The following is a 20,318-nucleotide window of genomic DNA, read 5'->3' as shown; positions in this document are numbered from 1 at the left end:
TAACCCACCAAGGGAGTTCTTGAGTAGTATAATTAGCATTTGACGGGCAGTCAAAGCATGTTCATTTAAAGTTCCTTTGTGGGGCTCTAAATCTTTATTTCTTTTTGGCTGAACTTTTAGGTATTGAGACAGACAATGAAAAATGTGAGAATGAGGGTGTTATAAAAATATATTGGGTTGGTGTTAGAGTCCCCCCACTAATGCTCCTAATAATTGGTTAATTGACTTATCCTCAATCCAAACCTAACCATTCTCTTTTTCTGTTAGAGGAGGTTGGTACTAATCTTAGAATTAGAAATTTGTAATTGGGGTCATCTCCTACTACCCACTGCCTACTTTCCCCTCCTTGCTCTGGAGTGGAATCCACTTGTTAAATTTTGTATGCACTTAAAAGATTTTGGGGTCCATTTTAGGAGTTAATATTTGATGAATTGTTTCTTAATTATACCATGAATAACAAGCTTTTTCATTATATTCCTTCTTGATGCTAAAAGTGAGACCAATAACAAATTTTATGTACTTGCTCTACCTACTAGCATATCTCCATTTGTATTCACAAAAAAGAAATTAGAATCTTTTTTTTCCCTCTCCATTCCCATCATCCAATACCAACTTGAATATCTTACCAATCCTATCCTTTTCTTTTCTTTTTATTTATTTATTTATTTATATTTTGGGTATCTATAATAGCATCAAAAGGTCAGATTTGATCAGATTTTCACATTTATTTTCATAATTCGCAAACTTAAAATGAGAAATTATTCATAATTTTTATCTTTTTTTTAATATGCTATCATGGACATGAAATGCTTCTTGTGAGGATTTGAGGATGGCCAGCAGCCAGCCCTTAAGAATTATTCATGGAGAACATTGTGGGATTTGCTATTCTTGTATGGTAGATGTTATTATAAAATTCTATCCTCCTCCTCCTCATCATCATCATCTTCCTGCTTTTCTTCATAAGAAAAAGCAAAAACGAACAACATTTCTTTTCATCAGTAGGAAAATAATTTCCAAGAGTTGACCCCCTAATATTAAATTGAACTCTTTAATGGTGAGTTGAGAGATGAGAGAGGAAAGAAGGGGGACCAGATTTATTTCATTCTTGGCTTTCTTTCTCTAGAAGTACTTCCCTTATTTTTTTTATTTTGAGGGACGACCTCATAATTAATATATACATAAAGCAGAGGTACCTTCCTTCCACAAAATTCTAAAATAATAACAGTAGAGAGACTTGTAACATGAGGAATTTCACAAAAGAAAGGATATGATTTACATGTGATTGGAGTTGGAATTTGGATGCCAAATTCTGATTCCACCTCTGTCCAAACATTTGGAATTGGCATATAATTGTTGTTCTTGTTGTTCCTCCTTTGATTGGCTGGTTCAATGAAATGGAATTTTAATTTGAATTATAACAAAAAAAAAAAAGTTTTTTGCTTCATTTTAAATTGTCATCTCAACACATGACGCAAATGTTGTCAGTTCAAGTCAATTATGAGAATAATTTGGTTTCATCAAGCAATAGAAAGATGTGCAGTTTGATCCCCAATGTTTAGAACTATTGGGGAATTCTGATATAATTCTTTTTTTTTTTGTGGGATTATGTTTGTTGCAAAGGGTAAAGGAGGGGGTTGAATAAAGAAACAAGTTAAAGCGTGTACAAATGGATTGGGCTAAGGATTGGAGATGGGGTTATGTGATATGTGTAATGGAAATGGGTAGTCTTTGAGTTGTAAAGACACTCTCTCTCTCTCTCTCTCTCTCACATCAACAAAAAGTGGGGTGAGATTGCTACAAGATAAAGACTTATACCTCCATCTTTTGGCCCTACTATGCTCCCTTTACTCTACCAAAATACAATGACAATTTTTTAAATTTGGAAAAAAAAAAAAAAAGGGTTTATCTATTTTCTTTTTTGGAATGATTTCTCTTTCACTCTCATATGTTTTCTAGAAGACTAGGCAAAACCAGTGGAGGGGTTGTGGGCTTTGGTTGGCACCTTACCCATTTCTTTCTTTCTTTTTCCATATTTTGCATATGTATGAAGAAGGACATTCCACCTAATTACAACAAAGAATCCAAAAATTGTCTCACCCAAGTCATATGGATTCCTTGTATCACCCGACCAAAAAAGGACACGACAATCCCACGAGAAAGAAGAAGAAAGAAAACAAACTTTGGAAATTGTAAAAGGGAAATTATTTGGAGTAGAGGAGACTACATGGTTATGAAAATCATGCTTAAATCTCAAGATAAGGGGAGATATAAAAAATCGAACCATCATAAGAATGATCTACTTCAAAATTTGAGGGTGCATAAATTCATTTCACCCCAAAATAAGGACTATGAAAAGAGACGACCTCCAAACTTGTAGGTTGACCTGATTGACCCGATCGATCGATCTGCACCTAAAAAGACGAGCACAACTACTCTTATCTTTATGTGTCTAAAAGTTAATAAAGTCTGTAATAATCATAAGTAAAAGTGGATATGTAATTTTTGTAATTCAGTAATTTGAGGAATTACTCGAAGTTCCTGTAAAAATTCTTGATAAGGTCATCTTCCCTTAAAAATTCCTTCTTTGTATTCAATAAGCGGAAGAATAAAATTTTCGATTATTCATGAAAAATTTTAGCATCTTCAACAAGTATGATGAAACCATTAAAGACTAAATGAAATTGATTAGTTTAAAATGTGGGATTCTTTTCTTAGTTTCATGCATGCACATCAACTCAACAAACCCAAAAACACTGAACTTAGTATATGTAATTAATGAGAGATATTCCATTAAATCAAGAAGATTCCTTCTATCTTCTATTCCACATTTGATACAAAGAACTAATTTAACTGCTGCCTATTATTTTACACCATTTCTGCATTGAGATTGGAGATTTGATTTATTATGTTGTGTCTTCATTCATGAGCAGCACCCCATTTCCTGATTTTTCTTGATTTTTATTTTATTTTTTTAATATTTTAAGATGGGATAAAATAAAGAAGGGGGGTGCAATTAATGGGGAGATGATATCAAGTTAAGCTTTAGAAGCATTGGTGACAGAAAAAGACATTAAATTAGAAATTAAAATAAGCCCATGCACACACTTCCTTTATTCTCTTTATTTTAAATAAGGGCTCAATCATTTAGTTAGGAAAATGGCATGAAATCATTTTCCACCTCATACCTACCACCATCATCAATTATAATAAGAAAAATAACATAGTGTAAAATAAAAAAATAGAAAAATACATACGACTTAGAGTGTGGGGTTGTAATGATGGATACAATTCAGCCGTTTTTTAACTCGAAAATGGATCACCCAAATGATGAATAAAGACGAAAGTCATGAAATATTATAAAAAAATTAACTTATTTTTGTTAAATTTTCATTGATTTTCAAATGAGATGGTTAAAATATTATCCAAAATGCAGCTGTCCAAATTGAAAATTGGGAGGTTAGGTTGAAACCCTCTTTAAGTAAACCAAGGAGAAAAGAGAAGGGTTGTAGTAGTGCTTTCGGTTTGGGTGGTTGACTGGGTGTAGGGAAATGGAAGAAGTGAAGAGCCGCGTGAGGATGGGGTGGAGACTGGCCGACCAACCCAGCTACTCTTTTCTATATATGTATATAAAAAAGACAACTAGGCGTGTCGCTGTACAATCATGTGTACGAAAATTCTTGTTTGAATTTTACCCGTGTTGACTCACTTTGGGAGATTATTTTTTTTTCTTTTTTAATTAGTTTTAAAAGATCCTTGAGATTTGTGGTGCATATTATGATGCAAGAATTTCTCATGAATGGGGGTTTCAACTTTCAACTTCTATTATTAGCATAGGATTACACTTTTTGGTAAGTGGCATTTTTGACAAGTGGTTGTTTCTAAGCAATTGTTTGGTAGTATTTTTAGTTGAAGTGGCTTTAGTGAAAGTATTTTATATAAGTATTTTTTTTAAAAAAAATATTATCTATGAATTTTTAATATTATAAATAATTTTTAAAAGTGTTTTTTTAAGAGTTTGTTTGAAAAAAAATATTATCGATTAAAAAATGTTTCTGAAAAAAAAAATATTAAGAATGCTTTGAACAATAATTATAAAAAGTGTTTTTTGTATTTTTAATATATTTGAATAATGAAATTTTCTAAGTATTACAAAGGATATAAACACATTATAAAATTACTATCAAATACTCAAATTTTTTTTTCAAAAACACTTTTTTCATATTAAAAATATTTTTTAGAACTATGTGAAACAAACTCTTAATTCAATTTCCTCAATTTGGGTGTTGTGTGTATGTTTTTTTTTTCAATACAACTTAAATTTAAAAAATGTGTTTATAAGGATGATGCTAATTATGTATTTGAAAAAAACCAAGAATCCAACTATTTGTTAGTATATATTTTCTTTATATATATAGATATATATATATAAAAGAACTCTTTTGAACTTACATTAGAAAGATAATTTTTAAAAATTATTTAAAAAATTTTGAACTATTAAAAAATTTTACTTCTTTAAAGTTAAAAATTTTTAAAAATAAATTTTAAAGACATAAAGTAAATTTATAAAAAAAAAAATCTTTTTTTGTATAAAAATTGTTAATTATTTTTATTTTAAAAATTAAATATAAGAAGTGTAATATACAAGTGTGATATAAAGACTATGACGTGGACATCATGGGAGAGTACAAGAATTAGAAAGAAAACCCCTCCAATGCATTTAATGCTGTGATTGGGTTAAGTTCTTGGACAATGACAGAGGAACTCCCCCTAAATATGAATTCAATCAGTAATATATATATATATATATATATATATATATATATATATATGTATTTTGAAACCTAGATCTCATAAAACCTATTGAAAAACCGATGAATTCATCTAGAACTTTTCATTATTATTCCATAGTCTTAATCAAATTATCACAAATAAACCACAAATTCACATTTAAATAAATAAGTGTTTCATAAACTAACTTAATAACTTAAAGTGACTTAATAATTTAATTTAAGTTATTAAACAAATTAAGTATATTTGGTAAAATAATTTAATAGTATGAATTAAAGTGAAAAATAACTTTAAGTAATAAGTAAAAATAATTGACTTATTCTTAAATTCACATATTTATTTTACATTTTTATCCTTGTTTATCTGAATTACCTTAATGATCTTTTTTAGTACTCCACGACTTTTATTATTATCTGACTTCATTTGTTCTGATTATAATTTATAATGATAAATATGTCAATTTGATGATTTAAAATAAAATTTAAATTAATTTTATCAAATAACTTTAACACTTAAAATAAAAATTAAGTAATAAGATTTATGTCAATAATTTAACTTAAAATCAACTTAAATTATTAAGTAATAAGTATTAAGTTTTAGCATCACTCCTTAATTTTTTTTCTTTAATTAGATTCTTTTCTTTTTCTTTTTTACATGCATATATATAATTCAAATTGGGTTAATCAAATTCAATTTTTTTTTTCCTTTTTGTCTCAAAGTATCAATTTATTTGATAGCTTGATTGTTTTTCTTTTCTTTTTACTCATTTTAAATTTTTTTTGATTGTATAAAAAAAAAATTTGACATTTTGTGAATACTAAAAATAACTTATTAGTTTCTTTTTTACTTTTTAATACTTAATAAAAATAAAATATTAAAAATTCAAACTTAAATTCAATTTAAAATTAAGTCAAAAAAACAAACCCCACCTTATAATTCCCTTATATTTATTCTTAAATATAGTGAATATTATAAAAAAAAAAAAGGTGGTCTATTTTTCTTATTTAAAGAATAATTGAATATTCATTCATAATAAATTATGAAATTGAGTGAAAAGCATTTTATTCAACCAAGGTCCAATTCTACCAACTTCACATTTTGGTAATAAAGTTAAATTAGAATAACTTCATGGGATTTTTTTTTTTTTTTTGGGACCTACCATTTATCCCTTAAAAGTATATCTTTTTATCCTAATTTTGTCCTTGTAACTATTTTTTGTACCACTTACCCCTTTCAAATATGGACCGACTCACCTACAACCTTTTTGTTATTTTTCAGCTATCTTACTAGGGATAGACCACTTTATTGAAGACCTAATGACACATGACCTTAATTTCTACAAAAATCCAACACAAGAAAGTAGCCTCATTTTTGTTTGAGGGAAATTAGGCTTATTTATGTAAAAAAAAATAGTTAAGGAATATATAAAATATTGGGGAGAGATGTGATTGGTTGGCCGGTGACATATGTGACAATTGAGTATAGGGATTGTAGGAAAATAAGTGACCTTTAGAAGATGTTGATAGGAATGGCAACGGGGCGAGTTCGGGATGGGTCGCCCCTTCCCAACCCCGTCCCGTTTATTAAAAACAATTTTCATTCGTGTCCCATTTAAAAAATTAAACGGGGCGGGTATGTTCTCATACCCGCCCCGTCCCGTTTAACTTTTTTTTATTTAAAAAATTACTTATAAATTTTTTAATTACATTAAAATAAATATATTTTATAGATAATAAAATTATTATATTTTTTATAATTTATTTTATTAAAATTTTTTATTATTATCTATATATTAAAAATAGTAAAATAAAATTTTAAATTAATTTTATATATAATCGGGACGGGGCGGGGCAGTACCTGAATCCGTCTCAGGTTTAGAAAAAAATCTTATATCTGTCCCAAACCCGTTTATTAAAATTAAACCCTATTCCATTAGGTGCAATGGGTACCTGAAAAAACCTGTCCCATTGTCATCCCTAGATGTTGATCCTATATTAGATTGATTTTTTTTTTCTTTTATATGAGATTTTTCACCATTTTTTTTTAAATGAAAAATATTGATTATTTATTTTTAGGAAAATCTTGATAAAAGGATACATTTGATGTTGGGGTATGATATGTGATATGGGGTTGGTATTGCTCAAAGAAAAAAGAAAAGAAAAGGAGGAAATGATTGTATGTGATGATAGAAATTATGAAGGGAAAGTGGAGAAGGAGAAGAGTGAAGTCACGCGCTTCAAACATCTGCGTACCTCCTCCTCAACCCTACCTCCCTCAAATGCCCAAAACACACAAAAGACTTTTGCTTTTGCTATTTAATATGAAGCAAGCCAGACCTTGAGACAAAACACTGAGACCACAACCTCTTTTTGATTATCATATTGCATTCCTCCCATGTCTTCTTCTTCTTCTTCCTCCTCCTCTTCTTCTTCTCCTTCTTCCTTTTCTTCTTCCTCCCACTTTCCCTTCAACTAAACCTCAAACCCCCCAAACTCCACATCCTCGCCAATTCCTCTCTCTCTCTCCGGAATCTCTCCAATCCTCGTTTTTTTTTTTCTTTCTAAAGATACTATGCAGCCTTGTAGTAGAGAAATGCAAGCCATCAACTCTCTCCTAAACCCGTCTCAAATCTCTCTTCAAGACCTCCAAAATGGTCATCATCATCATCATCATCATCAACATCAGCAGCAGCAGCAGCATCAGCATCACCCCCAGATCCCTAACCCTTCTCAGATTCAGCTTCCCAATACCCACTTCGATTCCTCTTCCCATGACGACTTTTTGGAGCAAATGCTCTCTACTCTCCCTTCTTGGTCTGACCTCCCCGCAAACCCTAAATCTCCCTGGGAACTCAATGCTTCCAACCCTATCTCCATGCCTTCCAACAAGTCTAGGGATTTGTCCGACGATACCACGCCGTCTAATCCGGACAACGTTCAGTTCGCTTTCGACGAGTCCGCCATGTTGGCCTCCAAGCTCCGCCAGCACCAGATCAGCGGGAACTCGTCGGCGGCCAAGTCGGCGTTGATGCTTCAGCAGCAGTTGCTTTTGTCACGAGGCGTCGCCATGGGTAGGTCCCCGTCGAATGGGTCCGGCGCCGGTGAGTCCGGCCTTCTTCAACTGCCTTTGTCACTTAGCAACGGGGATTCTTGCCTCGTTGACCGATCACAAAACGACGTCGTTGATGGGTCCTCCTCCTTCAAATCCCCCAATCAGGTAAGGTCTTTGCGGAGAGAGGAAAGCGATGGTATTCATGTAATTATGGTCATTTACGGTTTTGTCTTCACAGGGAGGAGACGGTTCAGTTCAAGCTCTCTACAATGGCTTCGCCGGAGCTCTTCACGGCTCCGGTCAAGCCTCCAACCAAGCTCAGAATTTCCACCATCCTCAGGTCCATTTTCTTACTATAAATAATAAATCATTATTTTGTCCGTACGGCAAAATCCAAAAACCAGACTTGTACGGTAATTACATTGATTTTAGGACTATTTCTTTCGAATTTTCACAGGGTGGATCAATGCAGGCACAGAACTACGGAGCTCCGGCGACTGTGATGAACCAGACACCGGCGACTGGCTCAGCGGGTGGTGCTCCAGCACAGCCCAGACAGAGGGTGAGGGCAAGAAGGGGTCAGGCAACTGACCCACACAGCATCGCTGAGAGAGTACGCTTCACCCTCATCTTTACCATTTTTTTTTTGTTTTTTTCATTCATTCTGTTTGGCTGCCGAGAAAGTTCAGGCAAAAAGTATAACAAAGAAAACTACGGACGACATTTTTTTTTATAAATTTTTTGATGGGAAAAATTAAAGGAGTTCTAGACATGAAGCTGTGGATCACAATTTTTCTAATAAATAATAATTGATAATGGGTGAAAATTTGAAAAGGTAAGTTGTTGAGTTGTGAAGAAACGGATTCTGTTTAAACGTGGCAGTTACGTAGAGAGAGAATTGCAGAGAGAATGAAGGCACTGCAGGAACTGGTTCCCAATGCCAACAAGGTAATTCACCCAACGCTTGTAATTATTATTTTTATTTATGGAGGGAGGTGGGGTTGGTACGTGCGGACGTCGCTCATGGCAGCGACACGTGTAAAAGAATTTTTATATGTTTCCGTGCGTATTTCCCGGCCCGGTCTCGAGCAGTGCGGCGAGTCATGCGTAGCGAAACCACCTATTTTATTTTTACTTTAATACGAAATCGATAATGTTGGGTGGGGTGGAATGACAGACGGACAAGGCTTCAATGCTGGATGAGATCATTGACTATGTCAAATTCCTGCAGCTCCAAGTGAAGGTATTCCTTGTATTTTATTTATAGTATTATCATAGTTCCCATGGTTTTAGTTTTTTAGGGGAGACGGTGGTGGTGGTGCAGGTACTCAGCATGAGCAGGTTGGGCGGTGCCGCAGCTGTTGCTCCCCTCGTTGCTGATATGTCCTCTGAGGTTCGTTTTTTTATTTATTTATTTAAATGAAGAGCACAAATCTGAAACAGGATGCAATTTGGCTTGTAGTAGTCCAGTCACTCTCAGTTAAACGACGTCGTTCTTTCAATCCCTTTTTGGTCTCTTAGAGACGTGTGGATGTGTATGAAACGGAAATGTAGGCGTCACAAAATACTTGAAAAGAAGGAACAAAAACACCCACCACCATTCTCACGCCTTTCTCTTTCTCTCTCTCTCTCCATGTCATTCACATGATAGTCTCAAATTCATAATCAGCAGCACAAAACGACAAAAATAAAGCAGCACGCGTGCCCACTTTCCACCAGATTCCGCCCCTTACTCATCGATTTCATTTTCAATCACACCATCCGCTTTTCCTCCTTTTTCTTTTCTCTCGTTCTATTTTAAGATACAAATATGCTAATATATGTATGTGGATGGTTATCGATGAGTATTTTTTTTGGGTGTGTGGTAGGGAGGTGGTGACTGTATACAGGCTAGTGGGACAAGCGGCCCTACAGGAGGAAGGGCAACGAACGGAACACAAACAACCACATCAAACGACAGCCTCACAGTGACGGAGCACCAGGTGGCCAAACTCATGGAGGAGGACATGGGTTCCGCCATGCAGTATCTTCAAGGCAAAGGCTTATGCCTTATGCCCATCTCCCTCGCCACTGCCATCTCCACCACTACCTGCCACTCCAGGAACCCCATGGTGGCTGCTGCCGCCGTCGCCGCCTCCAACATCAACAACGGCAGCCACACTCACCCACTCCTACCTAATTCCAACGCCGATGGCCCCTCCTCCCCCAGCATGTCCGTCCTGACCGTGCAGTCAGCCACCATGGGGAACGGCCTGGCCGACGCGCCCGTAAAAGACGCTGCCTCCGTTTCCAAGCCCTGATCACCTGCCGCACTTACTTTACTAGATGTCGGCCGTCAAAGTCTAGGGAAATAAGGTGGTGGTGGTGTTGTGACGAGACTAGCTTATTTACGTAGACTTTGGCTCTTCTCATCAGCTAAGCTAACTACTACTAGTAAGTAGTATTGAGTATCACAACAATACCCTAGTCCCTAGTCCCTAGTCCCTTTTCCTACTAATTATCATCATTACTTTTGTTTTTTTTCTTTCTTTCTTTTTTAATTAAATTCAAGTTTTGATGATATTTATTATTTTTGTAAGTGTAAGCCATGAATATGATGTATGCCGATGTCTGATGTGGTATTTAGCAGCTCGGATGAAGCTGCCCGTTACTAATAATAGTAATAAAACTATTATATGATAACTTATTACGAAAACGAGAACACTAGTTAGCGCCGCAGTCAACAACATGGCCCTCCGCTGATTCTAAACATGGAAGTATTGGAAAGTCAAAAGGCAACCCCTAGTTTTCATGTGGGGTATTATCAAGCTCAGTTATTTATGCTTAATAATAATTAATAAAACTAAAAGCTGAGTTCTACTCTGTCATATTTCTTTTTTAAAAAAATGATTCCTTTCTTACTTAGCTTCACCCGACCCGAGTAATCCAGCTTTCAGTATTTTCAAGACACGTTATTCTTGGTTATTATCATATTAGTCTTTTACTTTTTATTCACTTGCTATTTTGATGCATTATGTTAGCGCCGAAATGCGTGTTTGGGAAGAAAGTAGTCCATAGTAAGTTTATCCATAGGTTTGAAGGGGAGATAAGGTGGTGAAATTTCAAATACCATGATAATCACCCACTCTCAACCCCTGATAAATCCAATTTTCATTAAAATATGAAACATTTCACTCTTTTATATATATATATATATATATAAATTATTATTAGTTTCAAATCATATAAACATGATTTGACTTTTTATAACCATTTTATTTGATTAAATATTAAATATATAAATTAATTAATAACTGCAGGCTAAGAAACGGTGGGCCAAATTCTGTTGACCAAGGTGACTGGGGGGCGACTCAAAGAAGGATGGCCACCCTTCATGGCTTCATCTCAGCCGAAGCACGTGGTGTGCACGCTCCAACGGTAAGCAGCCAGGCAGTTACGCTCGCGCGTGCACCCATTTGGTTCAATGAGATTAAATAATCTTTTACAATTTCGTCTGTTTTCGTAGTGAAATAAATGAGTAGCCACTGAAATGGAATCGGAGGTTTCTTTTTCTTTTAAATAAGGAATACGTTGTTTTCCTGCCACCACTTAATTTGTTTCATTACTACCACCTCCTTTTCTTTTTCTTTTTTTCTTCTGAAAACAAACTTACAGCAAGCAAAGCAATAGTCAGTCTTTCTGAATTGAAGCTTTTTCCTACGAGACCCATAAAATTTTATTTTATTTAAATAAAAAAGAAAAGAGGGAGAAGCAATGGTCAGCAGCTTGTTGCCAGCCATGCCAGCTCTCTCTCTCTCTCTCTCTTCATGGAAAATAGAAACCAAGAAAAAGGGAGGAGAGTTAGTCCAGCATCAGGTAGGATTTTTGCTAGAATGTGGGTGGAGGAAGAATGTAGACGGAAAGGGAATAATCCCACAAACCAAGCAACCAATAAACCTTCATAGACCTAAGAAAAAAGCCTATAGTCCAAATGGAATTCTCCATAAAAACTATACCAAGTCATTGTTTTGTTCATTTTGGGTAGAGTTAATCAAATATTTTGAAAACAATAATTTTATATAAACTTGATATATGTTTGCTTTCTCAAAAATATGACAAAAACACAAATCAAGGCGTAATTGTTGTCAGCTAACAATGTTTTCAATAATCAAAACATCACCCACTAAAATACACTCAACAAACTATTACAGAAATGTAAAGACAAAGGAAGTGATGAAACTTTTGATTGTTAAATGAACTCAAGGGAGTGTCCAGCAATTAAAAATAGACAGCTCAAGGCATCTAAAGAAAACAAACAATCTATATTTGTTTATATGGGCGGCAGGTGTGTTGAGTTAATCCTCCTTTTATAAAATGCATTATGACAGAGATTTGAGAGAGATACGAATGAATGCTCCCCTGACCTGGCACCTATGAATTGGAAGTTACTCAGAAATTCCATACACCATAAAACTTAGAATAGAAGATCTCTCTTATTCATACTAAATGTGATCATGATGTGTATACAGGATATACAGGCACAGGAGGATAATAGCAAGACATGAGTTCCACTACTTGGAGCTGGTCAATGCCATTCCAGCACCATCAGCCCCTTTTAAAGAAAACCCATCAGCAAGTTAAGCAATCATTCCGCCAAGACTATGTAAATTGGTTGGCATGTATTTACTCAATTCAGAATGGAATATAAACATGCTGGCTGGTGGTCAAGACACCGAACTTTAGATGTCCACGTAGTATAAAACAGTGTCTGAAAACTAAAATTGGTGACTCTTATCAAACTTTTACTTCAAAGTCAAAACACACCTCTACCAATGCTCTTTCATTGCTCGTTGTGGTGGCAGATAAAGGAAGCTGTGTGAAATTCAGCTATATCCATATGAACACATGGCAGTGAAAAATGGCCAAATGAAGCTCTAGATAAAAGGGAATGGGGGAAGAATTCGTGTAACTAACCACAAATAGCAACAGTGTTCCACCAACAATGTGTGAGGCTGTTCCAGTCACTAGTTGATTGAAATCTCCATGGAAATTTAGAGTTCGTTTGACAACGATTTTAAAAAGCACTTTTAACATAAAAGGAGTCCTTGAAGAGAAATCAAGGGTTTGACAAAATTTATCAAACACTTCAAAAAAGTTGAAGATTCACTTGTAGAAGTGATCCCTTAAAGGTACTTCGAATATAAACACTGTTAAATGCACTCTTAATTTGTTACCTTAGTACTTTGTTGATACAAAAATTCCCAAATATAATACAAGAAAGGGAATGGGGTATAGTTCGTTGGAATTCAAAAGTGCAATAGAGTCTAAACAATTAGAGATTAGAGCCAAGGTGAAGTGGCAGCTGAAGTTTAGGAAAGGTAATTGAGGAACAAGGCTGATCTAACACTACAAAAACGTCTAACCATTGGAAGTACTAATTTTAGGAATCAATAAAAAGAATAAAATTGATCAAGGAACTCAAAATTGAAAAAAAAAAAAAAATGAACAGGGCAACAAATGTATTGGAAAAAAGAAAAAAGAAAAAAAAAGAACAATCATAGATGATTCCAATCTCTATGCATCACAAAAATAAAATATCATTTCCTTGTACCCTTTTTCCCTTAGCAAAATGAAAGAAGAGAAAGGTCATTTATAAGTAAACTGTGTGCAGAACTTCGGTTTTTCAATCATTCAGGAGGACAAAACCCAGCTTCTGAGAAAATTCTTAAATCAAGCAACTGTTGATAAACTTGCCCTTTTTCAAGTCCAGAAATGAATATAAAGAGATCCCTCTGTGAGAGGCAGGAATAAAGCAAGGCAATATTTTTGAGAGGAAAAGCAAACAAGAACTTCAAAAACATAACATTAAGACCTCTCTTAGGAGACTAGCTTGGCCAAGAAAAATGAGGCAGGACCCACTCTGTGTTTTACGTTCAATGGAGGTTTGTAAATCTTCTAGTAGTACTGCCGATGCTGAGAACCACCAAGAGTGGCCTTTGCCAACAAATATAAAATCCTGAATGGCCATGACTGGCATGATGCAAACATGCCCAGGTTGAAAGCTCTGATCCCAATCATATTAAATAACAACTGTTCACTATCTGAGTTTGATACATCTTACCATCAACAAAAAGAAATGAATCCTGTTGTTTCTCAAAGATTCATTTTGTCCTTTAGGACATTTCCCGAGGTGATTCTCTCTAAATCTGTTTCCACAAGCTCTAGACACCAAGTTAGAAATCAACTTGTCACAAGGAAAGCATTTTTGTCACAATCTTCACCTTGATAAGCTTCTGGTAAACTTCTCAGAAGCGATCTTAAGAACTTCTATTTTCAAGCTCCTTACAGAAGAGCTATAGCCAAAAAAGAACCAAGCTGTTTTCATAAGCAAGTTAGACCACACTTCTTTTCTTCACATTCTTTTTACTCATAAGATTTCAGTAAATTTATCAGAAGCAATTAATCAGGAATTTGAATTTCATATACCTCGTGAAAATCTATTGGTCATGCAGCTAGCTCTATTCTTAAGAATTAAGCAGTCTATTTTCATACAATGGATGTTGTGCAATGTTCAACTTAAGACAGCATGAATTACTAAGTATTGGAATGTGTACAGTGTACACCCTGATTTTTGGGGTTCTAGTCAGACTCCATAAAGAAGAAATAGAGAGTATTACCTTTGTGGAAGGGGCACAGTATAATGACATTGCAAGTTGATCCACCTACTGGAATTCTGAGTTTTTATTGTATGGCATGCTAACTTGTGAGATAATCAGTGTCTACTGCCATGGAATTAAAATCTCACAAAAAGCATTAGCCAAAAAGGTAGTATAAAAGTTTGGTGTCTTAACCAAGCATTAGGTGTGACAGTTGGCTGATCACTGGCTTGAAAGCATATGATTATCCAGCATGCATAAAAGCGCTAAGTGGGCCAACAAACTACGGGGACTCAATAGTCCACCAGATACCTTTTTCTCCATTATGAGAAGCAAAGAGCTATATCAAAGGGATAAAACCGCAGAAGGTATCGCCAGTGGAGATTTTATTTTTGACATGCAGAACACTATTAAAGCAAACAAGGAAGCTAATCCAAGCAGCAGATGTTTATGCAAGAAAGAAGTTGCACTTTAGACAGATCCAGATGCTCTGATCCAAGCAATTTTAACTCCCACCATTCTCTCAAGGTGAGACCTTAAAAACAGAATAATGATGCACAACACGAGGAGACTCCACATGTATTCTGAGGATGGAGAACAGAGGATCAAGAGAGCACCAATCTAATCTGGGTTTTAAGTATATGATTGCCGTTCAGTTTGCACCTGTTTGTAATGGTAACCACATTCTTATTGCATGCTACTGTTTGCGAGATGAGGGAAAGTGGAAGAATGCTATGAAGGAAGTGATTCTCAATGCACATAAACAATAGCTTGTAGAGCTACCTAAGGAAAGAAAAGCTATCAGTTGCAAATGGGCCTTCAGGAAGAATGGAGCAACATTACAGGATGAATTAAAAACTTCAAAGGCATGCTCAGACAGGAAGAGACTCACTCCAGAAAAATCTAGTCTCCCATGCTGAAGCAGACTTGTTTTTGGATTATGTTGCCATGGTACTTAAGTTTGATCTTGAGGACATTTGAGTTCAAGAGATCACTTTGTGAACCTAAGCCACCTCTAAGTAGTGGCAGAAGCATTTGATTGTTAACAGAGATGCTCTTAAATGGGTGTTCAGAAAAGAGTTTCTGGTGGCTCTTTACAACCTCACTAGTGATAAAAACCCCTGGTCCTAATGGATTTACTATGGCATTCTGGCAAAAACTGGGGGTACACAGCAGAGACATGATGCTTCACTGAGGGATCTTCCTCCTTTTGTTTCTATTTGAGAAAAGTTCTAATGCTACCTTTGTGGTGTTGGTGCCAAGAAAAGGTGGGGCAGAGGCCATAAAAGATTTTAGGCCAATTAATTTGGTTAGTAGCTTGTATATTCTGCTGACCAAGGTCCTAGCAAACAAACTTAAAAAGGTAGTTGGAAAGTTTCGGATTCTTGGAATGCCTTTCCGGGAAAAACAGATCATGGTATTATATCCTCTTAAGGGGTTTTATGGTGGGGGCAAAGGATGAAAGTTTGGAGTTTTTCCACTTGCCTTATCCTGGTGACGCTTCATTATTTTATGAGGTAGATTTTGATCAAATCCATTATTTGAGATGCATTCTCCTTCAGCTTGAGATGGTTTCTGGTAATTTGGAAAAGACACGGTTGACTATTGTGAAGAATTTGGAGTTAGCTATTGAGTTTGGGGTGCACAGCAGGTACTAGGTAGTTTGCAATCCAACAATTTGGGTTTGCCTTTTGGATGCTTCTTTTGAGGTTTGCTAAAAGGTCTTGCAACCTAGAAATGGTGGTGTTTCTCTATAGATAGTTGGCAAAAGCATCATGTCTAGTTCATTTATCTATTGTATGTCCTTTTTTGTGATGTCAGTGTTAGGTTGCAATGTGCTTGAGAAACTTCCCATGGGGACATAAGTGGGAATGCGAAAAGGAAGGTTCACTTGGTTAATTGGATGATTGTTTGCACTTAAAACTAGAAGGGTGGCTTAGGTATTAGATGCTTGTTGATTTTAAAATTGGAAATCTTAAATAAGTGGCCATGGAGATTGCTTGTGAGAGAGGACGACTGCGGAGGAAGGTCATATTGGGCAGATTGAAGAGGAAACATGGGTTTGGTGTCGTAGAGAATACAAACCTTTGGTTCAGGTGGTCTGGGAAGTTGTCTGAGATAGGTGGAATGTTTTTAATCCTTTTACTAGTATGTTCCTAGGTAACAGGCAAAGAAAAAAGTTTCAGACTGATTTTTGCTGCAAGGAGTCATCTTTGAAGGATCACGTTTTCAGTTTTGTTCGGTATTGGAGCTGAGAGAGAGGCAAAGTTAGCAAATTATTGACATGTGGAAGAGGGTTGTGATTGTTGGAACCGAGGCCCACTAGAAATTTTATTAAAACACCCAAAGGTGTTTATGCGGGTGAAGGAAAGATGGATTAGTTTGGAAGGGTATCTAGGGGCAGTTGTTTTACTGCTGAATTCTATCATAGGGCCCTTTATCCAACAAGGCCTTCTTGGGGATCCTTTGTGCCTTCAAAGGTTGGCTTCTTTGCTTGGGAAACAACAGCAGACTGGTTTAGGACTTCAAAAGCCAGTCATTTTGGGTTATCTGCACCCTGGGGCCTTTCTACTGAGGAGAAAATAGCTACTTGTTTCTGGTTCTGTGGTTGGCATCATGAAAAGTTTGTTGCCGTGGTTTATATAGTAGACCAGACATCTCTCACCAAGTTAGAGCCATTAGCATGTAAAAATGGTGACTAAGAAAAGACCATGGCATGGAAGGAATTTATAGATGTTGGTTCTTATTTTTACAAGCATAAGTCAAAAAAAGAGTCGACTGGCACAAACTGTCTTAAATTCATTTTGGCTAGTAGGCCATTAGTTGGTGATCCGGTAATCCCAAGTTGGTTCATCTATATCTGAGACAGTCTACGATAATTGTAGAGGCAAAGAATATGGCTCTGGGGTTGCCCAGGTTGGTCATAGAACTGAGGAAGAGGCAGTATCAAACAGTACTGCACTGTGACAGCTAGAATGCTTTTCACTTAACCAAGAATAAGATCTTCATTTCAAAGCAAGGACATTGCATTGACATGCAAAGCATTATTGGCTATTGAGCTAATGATAGATAACAACATATGGACGTGAAAACAACAAGAAAAAAAGACCTAAATTCCAACTATTTGGGCAGAAAATATAATGACACAGCCGGTTATAGTTGACAAGCCCAGAAGTTCTCTCAACGAGGCAGTCTTTTCCAGGATCAGTGAACCAAGTTACTCAGGGAGCTGAAGGCAGGGAACCTTGCTTAAAAGAGGTATAGTACTTTGACAGCACAAAGGTGTGAGACATTCTATAATCTATAGTGCAAAAACCCTTTAGAGGAGGGGCTTCCAAAGTGCCATCCAAGGTTGCTTCTTTGCTTGGGAAGCGACTTAGAGAGAAATTTTGACAATTGATCATTAAATAAAAAGAGGATAGACTTTGATAAATAGGTGTTGCTCATACAAGAATCAAGAAAAATAGACTAACCATATTCTCATCCAATGTGAGTGGTCATACAATCTTTGGTTTTTTTATTTTTTGTTCGTTTAGGATGGTGCTGGTCCTTTAGAGGAAGGTCCATGATTTTGTCACCTGGTGGTATGCTGTTTTGTGGACCAAAGAAAGAAATTGGCATGGAAAGTGACCCATTTATACTTGTTTTGAACCATTTAGAAAAAGCGAAATAGAAGAATTTATGAAGGCACTATGCAAACTTTTTCACAATTAAAGACACATTTTTAAAGCCTTTGATCTCTTGGTCAAGCTGTTTGGCGATTGGAATCAAATATGCTTTACATGATTTTGTGGTTAGTTTGTGCATGGAGTAGCAATTGGTGGTGTTTTGGTTCTTTCTTTCTTCACCTTGGTGTGCATAGTATACTTCCCTTGTGGTAGTGTGGTGCCTCCATTTTGTTAGGCACCTTTTAGTTCATATTATTTTTTTGCCTATCAAAAAAAGAGAAAAAAGGCCTAAAAGTCTCATTCCTATTTATGGAGTGCTATTTACGTCCCAATCAAGGTAAACATATAAAATGTTTTATGACTCTGATTAATGTCAGGTCAATATCCCTCTAATGTAATTTTGTGTTTTATTTGTTTCAATGCTTTAGATACATACAAGATGCTATCTATAAATCTACAAAAGATGAAGCTTTATTAACAATAAGCAATGCTTCCTCATACAAAGCCTTTATAAACCACTTAGGCAGTGGAAACTAAAAGATGAACTTTATTCTTTCAAGTGCTCATGCAGCGACCCAAGTCAACTGCCTAGAAATAATTAAGAAAATGGCCAGGAAAGCATACAAACTTCAGGAATCAACAAAAAAACAACATCAACAAGTTTGACATATATGTTCATTATTCATGATAGAAATACATTTTGTGAGATCCACATATATTGGTGCTTAAGTTCATTGATAATGCCAGCAACGTTGCAATCCAGGGAATCACCAGTTTCCTAGTGTTGCATCAAAGCCCAAAAACCATTCAAGAACTCCTCACTCTAACTTCAACTTGGGTTAATGATAAAAGAGTCACCCAATAATTTATCACATTGATCCATTAAACATTTGCTTCCATCTTCCTTAGGCAAAGCCTCACAACCCTGCCAAAGTGGATCAACCCAACCTATGAGCGTATATTACACTTCAAGTATACCTAGAATATTTGTTGCTCTTGAAACTCAGTCATCAATTTTCATAAGGAAATATTTCACCAGCCAGTCATTCCTTCCAAGTTGAGAAAACCATTATATAGATAATATAAAGATTAACATGGAAATTTAAAAATAAAAAATAAAAAATACCCACAAGAACAAGCAAAGATTTTCATATTTGACCATCACTATTCCATCTTAAATTCATTTTACATTGCAAAAACCAAAAAACTTGACGCAGGACAACAGATAATTTTTTAACAAATCAGAAATAGACAAACTGGAATTCAAAATAGAAAAAAAATAAAAAATCAATCAATCTCTCTTGAAAGTATAAGGTTGTGGAAGCAACAACGGACCTCTTCTGGATTCATTATCATCCAAAAGCCTCTGAACTCTCTTCTTGGAACAATACTGCCGATCAAAATGCTTCACCTAAAGACCAATGCAACAACAAAATCACATCAGAATTTCAAAACTAACTAAAAAGGAAAAGGAAAAAATAGAGGTGAGTCAACAAATGGTTTTGATACTGACCCAAGTGGGTCGACACTGGCTCACATATTGAGCCCTTGATTCCTTGCATTCGACCGGGTAGAGGAGACCCACTGACGCGATTTCCGTGGGTTTCTTGTTCGATTCCTTTTCCAAACATGCGTAGAAAGCATCACGTGCCTACTGGGTATAATCGATTGATCAGAGTACAAATTCAAATTCAAATTAGAGAAGAGAATGAAAATGGGAATGAAGAAAATGACCTTGTAGCAGGCTTGTCTAGCCTCGGAGAGAACGTCTGTATGGATTGTATTAGGGTTTGTCGATGCATACTTCTCCAAAGCCATTGCTCAGCTTCCTTTCGCCTTCTTCTTCTTCGTCACTTCTCTGTATCTTCACCTGGAGCCCATTAAGTTGCATTAGGAAATGGGTCGTATGGGCTGGGCCCAGTCCGGAGATTGGTCTTGGATGTCCACTATAAAGCTTTAAGTCCATTTCCTAAAGAAAAATGATTAATTTTAATTCCAATAGATTCTAAAGGCTCTCTAATATATTTGTATTTATTATTTCAAAAGAGTAATAGAAATATTTTTGAAATTATATTAATAATAAATCATGAATCTCATTAAAAAGAAATATAAGAGCACATATTAGAAAAAAAAGAAAAGAAAAAAAAACCAAGATTTTAATAATATTAAGAATAAA

The 20,318-nt window shown here is 35.5% G+C and overlaps 2 protein-coding genes across 4 annotated transcripts; one reads left to right on the top strand and one right to left on the bottom strand.

Moving 5' to 3' along the window:
- Nucleotides 1-6,941: 6,941 nt before the first annotated feature.
- Nucleotides 6,942-10,534, top strand: LOC100243222 (bHLH transcription factor RHL1). 2 transcript variants are annotated; one of them, XM_010658295.3, is made up of 7 exons: nt 6,942-8,004; nt 8,078-8,179; nt 8,312-8,452; nt 8,722-8,787; nt 9,017-9,082; nt 9,164-9,232; nt 9,708-10,534. In XM_010658295.3, the coding sequence occupies exons 1-7, from the start codon at nt 7,360-7,362 to the stop codon at nt 10,137-10,139; spliced, it is 1,521 nt and encodes a 506-aa protein (XP_010656597.1). In that variant the 5' UTR covers nt 6,942-7,359; the 3' UTR covers nt 10,140-10,534. The 2 variants fall into 2 exon arrangements, with proteins under 2 accessions (XP_010656597.1, XP_010656596.1); XM_010658294.3 differs by having other exon boundaries at nt 7,013-8,004; nt 8,297-8,452.
- Nucleotides 10,535-18,593: 8,059 nt separating this feature from the next.
- On the bottom strand, nt 18,594-20,057 carry LOC100255296 (uncharacterized). 2 transcript variants are annotated; one of them, XM_002279674.5, is made up of 4 exons: nt 19,877-20,056; nt 19,656-19,793; nt 19,478-19,553; nt 18,594-19,067 (listed from the first exon to the last, which is right to left on the bottom strand). In XM_002279674.5, exons 1-4 carry the CDS (start codon nt 19,958-19,960, stop codon nt 19,060-19,062), a joined length of 306 nt encoding a protein of 101 aa, XP_002279710.1. In that variant the 5' UTR covers nt 19,961-20,056; the 3' UTR covers nt 18,594-19,059. The 2 variants fall into 2 exon arrangements, with proteins under 2 accessions (XP_002279710.1, XP_010656595.1); XM_010658293.3 differs by lacking the exon at nt 18,594-19,067 and having other exon boundaries at nt 19,266-19,553; nt 19,877-20,057.
- Between the last annotated feature and the right edge of the window lie 261 nt (nt 20,058-20,318).

Source organism: Vitis vinifera, chromosome 11 (assembly GCF_030704535.1).
Source record: "Vitis vinifera cultivar Pinot Noir 40024 chromosome 11, ASM3070453v1".
Taxonomy (NCBI): Eukaryota; Viridiplantae; Streptophyta; class Magnoliopsida; order Vitales; family Vitaceae; genus Vitis; species Vitis vinifera.
The sequence above is the reverse complement of the archived record's forward strand: the minus strand, read 5'-3'. Positions and strand labels throughout refer to the sequence as shown.